Source organism: Pipistrellus kuhlii, unplaced genomic scaffold (genome assembly GCF_014108245.1).
Source record: "Pipistrellus kuhlii isolate mPipKuh1 unplaced genomic scaffold, mPipKuh1.p scaffold_m20_p_1, whole genome shotgun sequence".
NCBI classification, from domain to species: domain Eukaryota; kingdom Metazoa; phylum Chordata; class Mammalia; order Chiroptera; family Vespertilionidae; genus Pipistrellus; species Pipistrellus kuhlii.
The window spans coordinates 160,080,969-160,098,327 of NW_023425404.1; the positions used below are offsets into that span (position 1 = coordinate 160,080,969).

A 17,359-nucleotide genomic window follows, 5' to 3' on the forward strand; every position below is an offset into this window, starting at 1 on the left:
ATGTTGGTCATTGTGGTTTGTTCTGTTTTTAATTGAAAAAAAAATGTAAACTTTAAATTAGTTTGCAGAGTTTCAGGGAATTGTTGCTGGCATAATTTGAATATTTTTTGGAACAGGTGAAAAATGCATTTTATAAATCTTCATTGAGGGGAGAATTCGTCACGACTCACATTATCAGATTCAGGTATGTAAATCTAAATTACTTCTGAATACAATTTAAAGCTAACGCTGTTGATGTAATCGATTTGTAAATGCTGTTTAAAGTGTGATAATATGATGTAATTCAATTTCACAAGCCAGGCAGTATAAGAATATTATAAGAGACTAAAGAAGAAATAATTGATATGCAGGGTTGCTGAAAGGCAATGAGATACATAATAATCTCTTTAAAGCTCTGCTTGCTTCTTCAGATTACAGAAGCAATACAAAAAGATATGAAGTCCATCAACAGAGTATTACATAAATAGAACCTTAGGGCTCCCTCTCCATTAATCCCACTTCCAGAAAGAACTCATCTTCTTAGCCATCTATTTTGCACATATTTTCAATGACTAAATGTACATTTATTTCATGTTTTAGTTGGCTTTATAGTATTTCACTACAAGTATGTGTCAGGGTCAACTTAGCTAATGCCCTTTTGAAGGACACTTGGGTTGTTACATATTTTTGGATTAAAAAAAAAAGGTTATGATGAACATATGTATACTTATATCCTTGTACACACAAGAGGGTATTTGAGATTAAGTTTCTAAAAGTAGAAATACTGCATCGAGAGATTATATAATAAAACTTATAAAAAAAACTGGCCTCAAAAAATAAGATTCTAATTTATATTTCTGTTTACAGTTTACGTAAGAGTAAGATTTTGTGGGAACTGGTCATATGTAAAAAGGATGAGGTGGAGCAGCTGACAGAATGAGAGAATAGTCAAGGCTAAATCCAAGTCAGTAACTCATTCAGATAACAAAGGTTAATTAATACTCTACCTTGCAAACATAATCACTTGAAGTCAACATAGTTTGGTCAAGCTTCTAAGATTTTTAAGATTTAGGAGATCTGAATTACTTCTGAATACTATTTAAAGCCAAAGCTGTTGATGTAATTAATTTGTAAGTCAATTTAGGAGAGCCAGAAGTTTGCTTAGGAAAAATTTTTGGTTTTAAGTTACTGGGAATTAAGCTTGAAAGCTAGAGACAGAGTCAATTTCATATTCAGTAAACACTATATTTTACTAGAGGCCTAGTGCATGAAATTTGTGCACTGGGGGAAGATGTCCCTTAGCCCAGCCTACACCTCTCACAATCTGGACTGCTGGCTCCCAGTCACTTGCCTGCCTGTCAGCCTGATCACCCCCTAACCATTCCCCTGCTAGCCTGATTGATGCCTAACTGCTCCCCTGCCAGCCCAGTCTTCCCCAGCTGCCCTCCCCTGCAGGCCCAGCCCCCCACTGCCATCTGCTACAGACCTGGTCACCCCTGACTGCCCGCCCCTGCTGGCTTGGTCATCCCCAAATACCCTCCCCTGCAGGCCTGGTACCCCTGACTGCCCACTCCTGCAGGTCTGCTCACCCCCAATTACCCTTCCCTGCTGGCTATCTTGTGGTGGCTATCTTTGACCACATGGGGCGGCCATCTTTATCAAAAGAATGATAAATCTATCTATCTATCTATCTATCTATCTATCTATCTATCATCTATCTATCTATTGTATCTATCTATCATCTAATATATATATATATATATATATATATATATATATATATATGTGTGTATGTAATATTAAATTGTCTGGGATGCCATAACATCACACAGCTCAGGAGAAGGCTGCACACACAGGTGGGCAGGAGGGGACTGCATGTGTGGTACAGGCCCGGAGAGAGGAGGGCTGCTAGCCGTGGTACGCTGGCAGTCCTGCCTCTGTGCATGAGCTGCAGAGAAAATACTTTTTTCTGATCACTCATTGGCTAAGCTTCTGTTATGCCACTCACAGTGTTCTTGATAACTTGGGTAATAAGAATTCAAGAAGGTAATCTAGGGTTTTTCCACCTCATTCCTGGAGGAAAAAACAAGGGTCCACTGCTGGAGGGGCTAAGAAATGTCATATCCTGCCCTAGCTGGTTTTGCTCAGTGGATAGAGCCTCAGCCTGTAGACTGCAGGGTATAGTTTCAATTCTGGTCAAGGGCATGTACCTAGGTTACAGGCTGCTTCCTGGCAGAAAGAAAGAAAGAAAGCAAAAAAGAAAGCAAGCAAGCAAGAAAGAAAGAAAGAAAGAAAGAAAGAAAGGGAGGAAGGAAGAAAGGAAGGAAGAAAGGAAGGAAGAAAGGAAGGAAGAAAGAAAGGTCATATCCTATGAAAGAGACATCTTGAAAATGCCTCAAGAAAGTTTTCATTTTTTCATAGTGAAGGTACTGGAATCCATGTTGTGGCAGCTGCAGTGGGGTGATGGGGGTGGCACCTTCCCTTGATCAGCCCAGTCATCTCCTGCAGAAGGAGGCCAGACTGAAGCTGAGGCCTGATTCCCACAGGGAGCAGGCCTAAGCCATCAGTAAGACATCCCATGAGAGTTCTTGGACTGTGAGAGGGAGCAGGCTAGGCTGAGGGACACCCCACCCCCCCAGCACCCCTGATCATGAATTTTCATGCACCAAGCCTCTAGTTCTATATAATAAAAATGTAGAATGCAAATTGTTCCCTCAGTTGGGAATTGTCCAGGAGTTCAACCAGGGGGCAGTGGCAGGTGGCAAGGGAAAGGGACTGAGTAACTGGCCGGCAGTTGGCAGCTGGCAACCACTAGGGACCCAACTAGTGAACAAATTTTGAGCACTGGGTCTCTAGTATGTGATATTACTGTAAATTTTATTCTAAACAATATTTTTTAAAACCACATTTTCTTTTCTTTTTGGTCCACAGTAAAGAGGAAAATGGAGTGTTGGCTCACATGCTGCTGATTTTTATATTTCGCTCTACTGAGGATCCTGAAAACATAAATAAAATCATTCATCATGTTCTACATGAAAAACTGCATGATGCTGTAGGGCCCCCTAAATTAGATCCTGAATCAGTTGAAATAAAAAGTAAGTTTATTTTTCTTACTTTGTTTAATTTTCTTACATAAAATATCTCCATGTTAAGTTTGGTCTTGGGCAATGATTTTTAAAAATTATTTTGAATGTCCTTTAATTATAGAGTTTTGCCACTAGTAGAAAATTTCTTTGGGACCAAATTGGTTCTGATAAAATATTTTAATTATTTATACTACCCAAAAGTTATGGCTTGCATGCAAGTTTGTCATTAAGTAATTGTGAAATTCATTTAAATATTTGTATATTTAACCTAATATATCTAAAATGGTATTATTTCAACAGTCAATGTACAAATGATTTATGAGTATAAAGAACTAAGGCTTTAAAACGTAGTGTATATTTTATATACACAGTACATTTCAATTTAGACAAGCCACATTTCAAGAGCTCACTAGGCACAGGTGGCTAGTAGTACAATATGGGAATTGGCAGTATAAGAAATGAGACCATAGGGACAAGTACAAAGTATATAAAAAGCTGGTAGACGTCACTAGAGGCTTAACCTGATGGTCAGCTACCTTACTTGCTTACAAAGGAGGCTTTGCTAGTCAGGGCTACTCCATAATTCGTGGGGCCCAGTGGAGAAGAGAAAGTTGCACTCTTCAAAAAGCAATTTAAAAAGGGCTGTTAAAGGTAATAAAATATAAGTCATTTTTTTTTTCATGATGTCACTTGCTTTGCCATGGTATTTTTATTTCTTAATGTTATTCAAAGGAAAAAAATTAAAATTACTATCATGAGTTTTACTGTTCACCTCCATTCTGTGAAATGTCAATTTTAAATGAAAATAGAAGAGTATTTAATTTCTACATGGAATCACAAAAATTATACAACTGTATTTCATAGCTCATACAAACATATATTTCAGTTTTCACCGGGTCAATGAAAACATTACACAAGGCTAGCATGAGTTTTTTTATTTCCCTGGTTAACACAAGCACATTTTAAGAACTTTTTCTACCTTTAGCTTGAGCAAGGGTGGACCAAAAGATCCTATGCCATTATTTCAATCAGAAACTTGATTAATACCAAGAATAATGACAGCAAGAAAGAATATGCTTGAGTACATTGGTTGCTCATGTCTACTAGAATGGCATTGCCTTCCTTTTAAGCACTATTTGGTTCAAACAGAAAACCTGGTCTCTGGGGACTATCACTGCCCTCAGCCTAATGGTGAGAAGTCAATGAGCTAAGGAGCCATGGGTTAGAGTCAAATGCCAAAGTGAAGGCAAATCGTTTTTGCTAAAACTTGGGGAGAAGGAACACTTATAAAGAGATAATACTGGTTTTAAATGGGAGTGAGAACTAACACCACGTGGTTGTTGTACAAATGGGACTATGCCTATGACTTTAGTAGAATAATCTGAAATAGTGGTCAATGAAAACAATACCATTGCACTTGGTCAACCAAAACTGTGGTTCAGACCATTATTTCCCTCAAAGGGATTATGATCCACTTGCATCTTATTTCCTGGTATAAAACTCATGTTCCTGGGCTTCAACACAAAATCACTTGATCAGAATTACTGGAAAGAGAAATGTATTTATATTATGAAGGTGATCCCTTTGTTACTCTTATTCTTACTAAAGTTTAAGAAACACTGTTCAGATCTCTCTTTTCCTCAAGGCAATGAACATACTATCTATATTACAATAATAAAAGGATAATATTCTAATTAGACCGGATAGACCAGAAGTCTTCTGGATGTGCTTCTGGACGTCCTTCCAGACAAAGCCATGGTGGCAGGGCTGAGGCAGAGGTGGTTAGGGGCAAGCAGGTCAGCAGGGGAGGGCAGTTAGGGGTGATCAGGGTGGCAGAGGGGTTAGAGGTGATCAGACAGGCAAACAGAAGGGTTAGGGGCTATCAGGCAGGCATGCACATTGGTTAGGGGCAATCAGGCAGCCAGGTAGGTGAGTGGTTAAGAGACAGCTGTCCCGGATTGCAAGAGTGATGTCTGACTGCCAGTGTAGGCCCAATCCCTGCAAACCGGCAGTCGGATATCCCCTGGGGGTCTTTGATTGGAGAGAGTGTAGACTGGGCTGAAGGAACTCCTCCCCCAACCATGTACACATTTCATGCACTGGGCCTCTAGTGTCTATGATAAAATAACTATGTTGCTTTCTTTACAACCTAGAGATATATTATCTTAAAATAGAATTAAACCAGCCTTTAGTATTTGAAGTATTCAGTGGCATTATGCAATTCTGATGAGCTGACCTTGTTCACCATTTCTGTGTATTTCAGAAATCAACAACACAGAAACGGACAACTTTCTAAACAATTGTAAGTTTAATATATTTATTAAAATTACATGACTTGAATGAAAAATGTTAACACTAGATTCTTTAGGCTTACTTTGTTTGGTGTTAAGGGTCAGAATAAAGTTTGAATGTTCTGTGTACAGCTCATGGTGCTTTAGCTTACCTTTGAGGCACATTTTATTACTAAAGAACAATACAATTGGGGGAATTTTGGAGTGTATGTATGGGTATTCATGGCATATGTGTATTGGAAGTAAATCACGCAGTTGTTAAATAACAGGCAAAAATACTTCTTAATGTTTTAATTGAAGATAACTATAATATACTTTCACAAAAGTTTTTTGAAGATTATAGAAAAGTAATCTGAATGTTATTTTTCAGCTAGAGGAAGAAACTTGTTATTCTACACAAGATTAAATATTCTTCTTTATTTAAAATATATTTTTATTGATTTCAGAGAGGAAAAGAAAGGGAAAGAGAGATAGAAACATCAAGGATGAGAGAGAATCATTCATCGCTGCCTCCAGAAAGCCCCTACAAGGGATCAAGCCTGCAGCTTGGGCATGTGCCCTTGACCAGAATCAAACCCGGACCCTTCAGTCTGCAGGCCGATGCTCTATCCTCTGAGCCAAACTGGCTAGGGCAAATAAAATCTTCTTGATTAATCCTATATTGTGGAAATCACAGGGCTGGAGTATATATTGATGACATTACTAAGGCCTAGATAACATTTTTTACCCTTATTTTAAAAATACTAACTCAGCCCTAGAATTTCCTTCCCTCATAGCAGAGTATTGTACCAGGATTTAGAAAGTATCAATACATTAGATAGTTACAGAATTAGTACAGAATATATTTATCTTAAAAGATGGAAGTAATTATGCTACTCACCAGCTCAGAATATTGGTTGGTACATAAATTTAACTAGGCATGAGACCAAAGGATAATCTCATTACCTAAATAAAATACATTTTTGTCACCAATATTTACTAGGAACCTACTATGTGCTAGTGTTGTGGTAGGCAATAGGGATATAAAGGATGAAATAATATCCCTACCTAAAGAAGCTCATACTCTAATGGGACTATATGTACAGGGACTAGTGCATGAACACAGAATTATTAACAATAATTATGGCAAACATAATTATTAACAAACAAGAGCAATTTTGACCTCCAAAGAATCATGCCCCATGGTGGAATTTTTGGTTATCACAAATGTGTGTGTCTGTGTGTGTGTGTGTGTGTGTGTGTGTGTGTGTGTGCTACTGATATCTAATATGTATAGGTCAGGGGTACTTTTAAACATCCTATTATATAAAAGATAGCCTCCCACAACTAAGAACTATTTATCTCAAATGTCAATACTTCCAAGGTTGAGAAACCCTGTAATAAACACCCTATTAATAAGAGCCTATGTGGTCATGATGCCCTCAGGCTATAATGAGCGATCACCAGGAGGCTGCATGAGCAGCGGGTATGCATGGGTGGGTGGGGCTGTGTAAGTGGCGGGCTGTGGGTCCCACAGTTCCTGCTTACCTCTTTGGGGCAATCCATCAAGGAGCCTTGGATGGGTGGGTGGGGGCCTACCTCTTTGTGGTGATGGATTGCTCCCACACTGTGGGAGAATAAATTCTCCCCAGCTTGGCCTGTGCCACCCTTCCTCCACTGTACAAATTTCATGCACTGAGCCTCTAGTGTATGTGTGTGTGTGTGTGTGTGTGTGTGTGTGTGTCTGTGTGTGTGTGTGTGACAGGGAGAGACGTATACACACAATATATAGAGTATCATTTTTTTAAATGGAGGTATTAAAGAAAGTCATAACTAATCCAGTTTGAGGATGGGGAATTATTAGAGACAACATCCTAGAGGAAATAATGACTAGTTTAAATTTTACAACACAAATAGGAGTTAAAAAAACGAAAGACAACAGTTTACGGGAAGGTAAAAACAAGAGAAAATGTTTGATACTACTGGAGTCCAAAGTATGAAAAACTTGGAGCAAAATAACACAGTTTGAAACTTAAAAACAACTGCTAACTAATGCATCATCTCTCTTGGGCAGGTTGTGGGACTCGGAAGAATAAAAGTACAAAACAGAGTGTCAGGATTGTTGGTGGGTCACAGGTGGAAGAGGGTGAATGGCCATGGCAAGCTAGCCTGCAACTGGATGGGATCCACCGCTGCGGAGCTACTTTAATTAATGGCTCATGGCTTGTGAGTGCTGCTCACTGCTTTAGAATGTAAGTCTTGAACCTCGTAAGTGATTGGGGGTAGGTAAGCAGAGTGTGTTGGGGCTTGGCAAGAAGAAAATACCTAAGAAGTTTAAGAGAGATGAGTTTAATAGTATGTATTAAATAACAAACACATCACAAAGAGAATGGAGAACTCTTAAACCTTAGTAAAAGATTTTTATAGCCTGGGAATGGAAATGGCATCAAAAAGCATCTCAGTAAATGATCCATTGAAAAATGTACAATAATTTATCAGAGGAAGCAGGAATTTTAAGTTATCTTTGGACTTTGAGCTTGATATCAACAAGAAGAGCTATGTCTCTCTGCTTCATATCTAATAGATGTGGAGGGTTGATGGGTTGTAGGGTTGACCCCAGTGGGGAAATTTCCCATGATAAGAATTAAATGTGAAGAAATCTGGTAGTAACAAATGATATAACTGAATAGGTTGGCTAGTTATATTCCAAGGAATAAAAACTTTTTAACCTGTCGTAAAATACCTAAAGTATACAGGATTATAATGCTTTGTTAAATTACTGTGGAGCCTTTTTGGTTTTCAGAGAAATATGTATGTTTGTGGGGGTAGGTGACACGGTGCATATAGAATGCATTTAGTTCTCTTATCCTCTGCAGGATACGCATTCCATATATGCCTCGAAGTCACTGATGCCAGAAATGTCAAAAGGCCTAAAGTCTGGAGTGGTAACTCAGTATGCAAAATGGCAAGATACATGCCATTGTGGTGTTTCTCCCTGATCTAACCCATGAGCCAGATTCTCAGATTATTTCTATACATAGAAACTATAATTTAAAAAACACCTCATATGGACAGATCAAATTGTTTCATGGAAACCATTATATTGGTAGCATAGTAAAGTAGAATTTATTCTTCCTATCTGCTTTCCCAGGTTTAAGGACCCTACCGGATGGACTGCCTCCTTTGGAGTAACACTATCTCCTTCTAAAATGAAAAAAGGCATCCGGAGGATAATTGTGCATGAAAAATACAAATATCCAGCACACGACTATGATATTTCAGTTGCAGAGCTTTCCAGCCCTATTCCCTACACAAACGCAGTGCACAGAGTTTGTCTCCCTGATGCATCCTATGAGTTCCACCCAGGTGTTGAGATGTATGTGACCGGATTTGGAGCACTACAAAATGATGGTGAGAATCTGAAGAGAAACTCAAATCATAGTAATCTAATTTGCTAGTAGTATTCTAAGGCATTTAAAGAATGCATTGTCTTTATGTCAAAATATATTAGTGGGTTGGACCTGGGCCAGGTCAGGCTCTGCTTATAAATCTAGAAGATACATGAATTCCTTCAAACCTTAGATAACTATCAATTGCATCGCTACTACCACAGTGATGGTGCTTGGGAAGGTATCTGAAAGAATAAACATGTCTGAACTTTTTGCTAGGAAATTAAGGACATAAAAGATGAGGGGTCATTAATATATTCAATTGTGAAGATCAAAGAATCATAAAACCACCATGCCCTCCTACTAAAATTACCTCTTAATAGTGGAATAGAAATTACTCACACCACTTGAGGTTTTTTTCCTGGGCACCTAACTTTTTATTTAAAGTTCTTAGAAAAATATTATCTCCCCAAATATGACTATATCTGAAAAAATACATAACCTAAGATTCTATATTATCATCTTGTCCAGTAATTATGAAGGGCTTTCTTCAGATCTATAAAATACATGTGTATCAATAAATACAAAGACTATTTTTTTTGCTTTAGGTAGCAGTCAAAATCATCTACGGCAAGTGAAGGTGAATCTCATAGACACTAAAACCTGCAATAAACCTGAAGCTTACAATAATACTATAACTCCTAGAATGTTATGTGCTGGCTCCTTGGAAGGAAAAAGAGATGCATGCCAGGTAAGTGGTTTGGCCTATAACTTTTTGGCTAAAAATGTTATGCTGCATAACTTTTTGTTCACCTTATATTTTGAAAAAATATTACAGGTTTACAGAAAGTTGCAGAGAGAGTATAGAGAGCTCTTATGTACACCTCAACCCAATGTCCCTAGTGGTTACATCTCACATAACTATAGTACAACATAAGAGCTAGGAAATTGATATTGGTACAGTGTGTACTTTTAGTTCTATGGCATTTCATCACATGTATAGATTTGTGTAACCACCACTGCAGGTGAGAACTATTTCAAATAATTTTGATTAGATTATATCTTTATGGACAATACCTTAATGTATACAGTTGATTTCACTATAGTCCTTTCCCAACATTTATCTCTGGGTCAGTCACTTCAGTATTATTCAGTTGTCACATTAAAGATCTCCTATAAGATCCACTTTCCTCCCTCATCACTTTCTCATCACTAATATATGTCGATCACCAATCTTGTTTTCCATATCAATACTTTTTAGAGTAAGTTTGAGAGTGCCATCTAAATAAAATTACAAAGTGACTTTTTAAAAATTCCTTTTAGTGTTTTTGACTAGATTATATCTTTATGGACAATACACTTTGTGGTTCCTCTAAATTATACACACATAACTTATCACAGTCTACTGGTGCTCAGATTTTACTAGTTTGTATGGAATATACAATAGAAAACTTATCTCCTTTCAAATCTCTTTACTCTTCTCTGTTTATAATAGTAAATATTAATAAACATATATATTAAATATTTCCTCTATATGTATAGGGAACCACATCATACAATATTTCTGCTTCAAGCACAAAACATAGAAAACTCAAGAAAAGTGTATTTACCCATAGTTTCATTCTTTCTTTCTTCCAGGTTTTCTAAGATTCTTTTTTATCATTTGTTTTCTGCCTCAGAAACTTCCTTTTTCCATTTTTTTAGTGTAGTTCTGCTGGTGACAAATTTTCTTAGATTTTTTTGCCTGGCAAAATACTTATTTCCTATTAATTTCTGAAGCATAATTTTGCCAGATATAGAATTTGGGATTGATAATTTTTCCCTAAGCACTTAAATCATGGCCTCCTTGATTCCTAATGAGGAATATGCTATTATTAGAATTATTTTTTCCTTATAGATGAGGTTGTCATTTCTCTATTGCTCTGTTAAAATTTTCTCTTTGTCTTTAGTTTTCAGAAGTTTAATTATGTGCCTTGAAATGGATTTCTTTGGTTAGCTTATTTGGGGTTTGCTCAGCCTTTTAAGATGCAGATTTCTGACCTTTGAGAAATTTGGAAAACATCCAGCCATTAATTATTTGAATACTTTTTTGCCCCTCCCTCTTCTTCTTCTCTCCATCAGGGACTCCAATGGCAGAAACATTACAGTATCAGAGGTCTCTGAGCTTCCGTTGTTCATTTTTTCTTTTTCACTCTCTCTATTGTCCAGGTTAGGTAATTCCTATCATTCTGTCTTCAAATTCACTGATTTTTTTATTTTGTCATCTGTATTGAGTTTTTAAATTTTTAATTTTGATCATTGTATTTTTCAATTCTAAAATTTCCATTTGATTGTTTTTTATATGTTTCTTTGTGGAACCTTTTTTTTTTTTACTTGTTTCAAGCATGGTCCTAATTTCCCATAAAGACATTTTTTGCAATGGCTGCTTTAAAATCTTTGTCAGATAATTCCAAATCTATGTCATCTCAGTGTCAGTATCTGTTGGTTGCTTTCTGTCATTGGAGACTTTCTTGGTTCTTGGTATGATAATACTTTTTAAATGTATCCTTGACATTTTGAGTATTGTTATGAGATTCTGGGTCTTATTTAAATCTTCTACTTTAACAGGCCTCCTCTGACATGACACTGCAGGGGGGCGGGAGGTGCTGCCTCATTCTCCACTCATCCTCCCTTGACACCGGACGGTGCTCCAACGGACTGAGCCATATTATAACCAGGACTCAGAATTCTTAAATATTTGTTTTATTTCTAGTGTCCATGGTTTTCTGTTTATTTCTTAGATGTATTTACAGTGTAGAAAAGGAATAAGTACAATATATTTCCAACTTGGTCCATAGCATAGACATCTTTTTGAACTCTGATTTTGCTTTTCAGTACATAGGCTATCACTATCGACTTTGAACCTTTGCCAGATGTGACAACCATGAATATGTCTTCATGCACATTTGCTTGATAAGATTTTGGAGTGGATCAATAAGTAATTCCTTGAGTATGTCCTCATACACCCCTATAATTTTTATTTTGGGATTTGATAGATCTTACATTTAATGTGCTCTCTCAGACTTATTTTGGTCTTTGAAATTTCCATGCTATTCTGTATGCTTTCCAGTCTGGATTCACAGACTAGATATAATTATTTTTAAAGATTTTTTTCAACTTTCCATTTTTTTTCTCTCTCTCACATACATACTGCACCTGTTTCTCCCTCCTCCCCCGCTTCATTGGCTTCTCTTCCCTTAATGTCTACAGTTGATTTCACTATAGCCCTTTCCCAACATTTATCTCTGGGTCAGTCACTTCAGTATTGCTCAGTTGTCACATTAAACTCTTTCAGACAATTCATCCCTTTTCCACACTTCTGTCAAATACTGAAGATTATACTCATTTCATTGTTTCTTTTTTTCTGCTCTGAGTCTCTGTTTGTTCATAAAAGAATGCAGACTGGTTCCAATACAACATTCTACAAAAAAATTCAAAATTGATTCTGTAAATAAATCTACTCAAATAAAACCAACGTAATAAGATTCACTGGAATTTACACTTGATCCTCATCATTTGCAGATTCTGTGCATGTGAATTCATCTACTTGCTAAAATTTGTTTGAAAACCCAAAGTCAATACTCAAGGCAAATTCACGATCATTCATGAACATGCACAAATTGGAAAAAATGTGTAGTCATCCAGGGAGCTTGCTCCCACTTCAGATTGAAAAAGGGGATGCTGCCTTCTTGTTTAGCTTTAACAGAATAAATTTATGTGTTTTTTTTGTTTTTTTGTGGCCTATTTAGTGCCACATTTTCCACATTTTTTTGTGTGCTTTTCGTTGGCGATTTTGCTATTATAAATAGTTCCTAATATATAGTTCTGAAGTAAAGTACAAGAAGGCTGTGATGTGCCTTATGAAGAAAGTAAGTATGTTAGATCAACCTCATTCAGGCATGAGATAGTGCTGTTGGCTGTGGGTTCAATGTTACTGAATCAATGATATATGTTAAATAAGGTAACTTTAAACAGAAACACACAAAAAATATGGTTATTTATTGATTAATTGACAAAAATCTGAACAAAGGCTCATGGAAGCCTAACCCTGATTTTCCCCTAGGAGCAATAATGATTCACTAATTCAGTTTACGCATCAACTTCATAGAACATAACCATCCTGAATAATGAGACTTAGTTGATTTGACTGTATTTTATTTGACTTTTTGATAGACATACAAATCAGATCTACAGTCATTTTATAGATATTACTAGAGGCCCAGTGCATGAAATTCGCGCATGGGGGCAGCGGGGGGAGTGTCCCTCAGCCCAGCCTACAACCTCTCCAATCTGGGACCCCTCGAGGGATGTCTGACTGTTCGTTTAGGCCCGATCCCACCAGCAGTTGGACATCCCTCTCACAATTCAGGACTGCTGGCTCCCAACTGCTTGCCCACCTGTCTTCCTTATTGCCCCTAACTGCTTCTGCCTGCCAGTGTGATCACCCCCTAACCACTCCTATGCCAGCCTGATTGATGTCTAACTACTTTCCTGCCAGCCCATTTGGCCCCAACTTCCCTCCTCTGCTGGCCTGATCACCCATAATTGCCCTCTCCTGCAGGGTTGATCACCTTCAACTGCCCTCCCTTGCAGGCCTGGTGCCTCCCAAATGTCCTTCCCTACTTGCCTGATCACCTTCAACTGCCCTCCCTTGCAGGCCTAGTCCCTCCCAACTGTCCTCCCCTGCCGGCCATCTTGTGTCCACATGAGGGCAGGATCTTTGACCACATGGGGGCAGCCATATTATGTATGGGAGTGATGGTCAATTACTCTTTTATTAGATAGGATATTAGTGCACAGGTGGGGGCCAGCTGGGTTGCCCAGAAGGGTGTCCTGGATCAGGGGGTTCTCTTGGGGGCATGGGGCAGCCTGAGAGAGGGGCCTGTGGTGGTTTGCAGGCCGGCCATGCCCCCCAGCGACCCAAGCAGAGGCCCTGGTATCTGGAATTCATTTTCCTTCTACAATTGAAACTTTGTAGCCTGGAGCAGAGCAGAGCCTCCTGCTCGCTTGGTGGCAGCAGGTGTTTCTGTTTGGATTTGTTTACCTTCTATAATTGAAACTTTGTAGCCTTGAATGGAGGTCAGCTAGTGGCTGACTTAGGGGATGTTAAAAATGCACAGAAAGAATGAGTGGAAATACCTGGTTTGCTGGGGCTGAGACAATGCACATGGGAGTGTAGCCCTAAGCAGAGGAGGAAGCCCAACCTACCAGGATCTAAGAACTAAGCAAGCTAGTGTGTGCTCGTGTGTGTGTGTGTGTGTGTGTGTGTGTGTGTGTGTGTTTGTGTGTAGGCTGGGAGGTGGAGTGCTAGGCAGAGGAATTTTTTAAGCATTTTGTTAAAATAGAGCCTCAAAGGCTTCTGCCTCTGAATACCTGAGTTGATAGTGTTTTCCTTTTCGCCTCTTTTCACCTGAAGATTACAATTCTTCTCCCATGATTCTGGCTTCCCTGCATGAGATAAAGCACATATAAACCATCACTTCCAACACTAGTGTTAGCAGAACAGGAATATCTTTCTCTATTTGATACTTTCTGAGCAGCACCTTATTTTCTTTCTTGTAATGCTGTTGGATACACTGTTATATATTTTCTTTGATTAATTCATTCACAGAATTCTTCATTTCTGTTTCTTAAAGAGATTTAAACTTTGTTGTCTCTGGCATTTACTATTTCTTCATGCTAATCAGTTCTGCCTTCATATGGGCTTTGGTGTCAATGATCAAAATAGCATCATGTGGTACATCATATTTCTATAAATAGACTGTAGGCCCCTTGAGGGCAAGGCACATGTGTTTCCATCTTTTTATATCTCTACCTATTGGTAATTGACTTAAAAATTACCAACATATTGCCTGGCTGGTATGGCTCAGTGGTTGAGCTTTGACCTATGAACCAGAATGTCATGTTTTGATTCCCACTCCGGGCACAAGGCTGGGTTGCAGGCCCCATCCCATTGTGGGGCATGCAGGAAGCAGCCGAGCAATGATTCTCTCTCATCATTGATGTTTCTATCTCTATCTCTCTCCCTCTTCCTTCCTTTCTCTGAAATCAATAAAAATATATTTAAAAATTACAGGTAGGGGAGGGTAGGAGTAAGGGGGAAAGATCAACCAAAGGACTTGTGTGTATGCATATATGCCTGACCAATGGATACAGTCACCAGGGGGTGAGGGCATGAGTGGGGGGAAGGTTGGGAGGGGCAATGGGGGGATAAGGACACATATGTAATACCTTAAAAAATAAAGAAAATAAATAAAAAATTAAAAAATTACAAACACATTATTTAAAATTCAGCCATTATAAGTATTAGTTAATAGTTTTACATGGACAAAGGAAAATTTGAGGAAGTTTGTATAATGTAGAGGGAAAACATGGGCTTCTGAGTTAGATCACTCTAGATTCACATTCACGTTTGCCACACTAGCATGTGACAACAGGCAAATTACTTTCCTTCTATGGGTTTCAGTTACCTTATTGCTAAAACAGACAAAATGAAACCCAACCTCATGTTTTGTTGCCAGAATTATAGGAGTTAATAAAATAATACATTAATTAAGTGCCTTATAGAATGCTGAACACTTAATGAGTGATCAATAATTAGAGAACCCAGGAGTCTGAGGAATGACTGGTTATAAAGAACAGCCCTCTGTAGTTCACAGGTATAAACAGTTAGAAATTATGGTTTTGTAAATGTATTTGCTAAGTTCTGCTTTGTGCTAGGCTCTATGCTAAGCACATTAGACACTCTTTTATATAATCATCAAAATAATTATCAGAGGTAGGTAGTATTAGGAGCATTTCAAATAAGTAAATTAAAGGTCTTAGCTAACTTGGAAAGGCCAGACTTGAGATTTAAGCCTAGGTATTTGACTCTAATGTCCATGCTCATTACCAATGATAGACTAATCACCCTTCTTTTGAGAGCTATGTGACACTGATAAAGAGACAACCAGTATGGAGAATTACTTTGTCAGATGTACCAAGTAGGTTAAGAATTCTGTTCTCCAAAGACATTGAACCTTTAGTTCCAGTGGGAACCCTGAGCCTCAGCAAATTCTGGTGGTTAAGCTCCTCCTTTATATAAATTATGATTTAGAGGGAATCACTTGTGCATTTGAACAAACTGAAGACTTTTGAAAACCTGCCCTTCCATTAAACTCAAGTTGGAAGAAAAACAGCAAATTCCTCTGTAATGAGTGAATTATTAACTACTAATCTTTTTCTTCTCCTTTAGGGTGACTCTGGAGGACCACTGGTTAGTGCAGATGCCAGAGATATCTGGTACCTTGCTGGAATAGTGAGCTGGGGAGATGAATGCGGGCAACCCAATAAGCCTGGCGTTTATACTAGAGTGACTACCTTCCGGGACTGGATTGCTGCCCAAACTGGTATCTAAAAGAGAAAAGCTCAGTAGAATGGAATGCATTTTTGTTTGTAGGTCATTTTCAGAGATATGGAATTGCAGAAGAAGCTTTGAATGCCACCTCAATCTGACCAAAAAAAATGAAACTGCTTGATGCATAATTTCCTTCTAGCTCTCCTCCACATGTGAGCATCCTGCCTCTTCCAGATGGATTTGTCTCAACTTGCATTCATTTATTTTCTACAAGTCTTCTGTCCTTTATGCCTTGTTTACATAAAATTTCTCATGCAGACATACAATTTGAAGTGATTACTTCTCTCATTTCCCCAGTTTCTGTTTTATCAATAAATTTCCACTTTCAAGGTCCAGGACAAAAAAAATAAATAAATAAAAGAAAATATAAGAAAAAAACTACATTTTTACGTACAGAAAAAATATTTTTTTTTTCTGAACAGAATAAGACAAATGAACATTTTCATTATGAAAGGTCAAGCAGAGACAGAAGACCAAACCCTTCATGATAGACAATGAATGGAAACTAAAGGAAATTCAGAGAGGAATAAGATTTAGCTTTTTTCTCATTTCTACAGTGTTGTTTTTTTTTAAAACTGGAAATGTATATTTATTTAACAGTACACTGCTGAGGGTGTTAATATCCTATATAATAAAAGGCTAATATGTAAATCAACCAAAAGATGGAATGACCGTTTGCTATGATGTGCACTGACCACCAGGGGGTAGACACTCAATGCAGGAGCTGCCCACTGGTGGTCAGTGTGCTTCCACAGAGGGAGCGCTGCTCAGCCAGAAGCCAGGCTCACGGGTAGGAAGCTCAGTGGCAGTGGCAGGAGCCTCTCCTGCCTCCACGGCTGTGCTAGGGATGTCCGACTAATGGCTTAGGCCCGCTCCCCATGAAGCTGTCTGTCAAACATCCTCCAAGGACTCCTGGACTGTAAGAGGGTGCAGGCCAGGCTGAGGGAATACCCTGAGTGCACGAATTTCATGTGCCGGGCTTTTAGTATAATAATAAAACATAATAAATCTCCCATTTGCTTGACATTGCAATATGGTAATCCATAAAGGAGGAGAAGATAGAATCTGAGGCTAAAGTAAAAATTGATTGAAGAACAACCAGCATAGTGTCTGTGGTAAGATTTTTGTGTGGGTGAATAAGAGGGAATGAAGAGAAAATCAATGCAAGCTATTGAATGAAATAAGATTACCACCAAGTGC

General features: G+C 38.2%; 1 protein-coding gene across 1 annotated transcript in view; it reads left to right on the top strand.

Annotated features, from left to right (window-relative positions):
• LOC118705784 (transmembrane protease serine 11E) overlaps positions 1 to 16,428 on the top strand; it is a 39,901-nt gene extending 23,473 nt beyond the window's left edge. Inside the window, exons 4-10 of the mRNA XM_036414884.2 lie at positions 117 to 184; positions 2,911 to 3,074; positions 5,329 to 5,367; positions 7,410 to 7,587; positions 8,487 to 8,746; positions 9,333 to 9,475; positions 15,998 to 16,428. Coding sequence (XP_036270777.1) covers positions 117 to 184; positions 2,911 to 3,074; positions 5,329 to 5,367; positions 7,410 to 7,587; positions 8,487 to 8,746; positions 9,333 to 9,475; positions 15,998 to 16,159 — 1,014 coding nt within the window. The 3' untranslated portion in view covers positions 16,160 to 16,428. The remainder of the gene's footprint in view (positions 1 to 116; positions 185 to 2,910; positions 3,075 to 5,328; positions 5,368 to 7,409; positions 7,588 to 8,486; positions 8,747 to 9,332; positions 9,476 to 15,997) is intronic.
• The last annotated feature ends 931 nt before the right edge of the window (positions 16,429 to 17,359 follow it).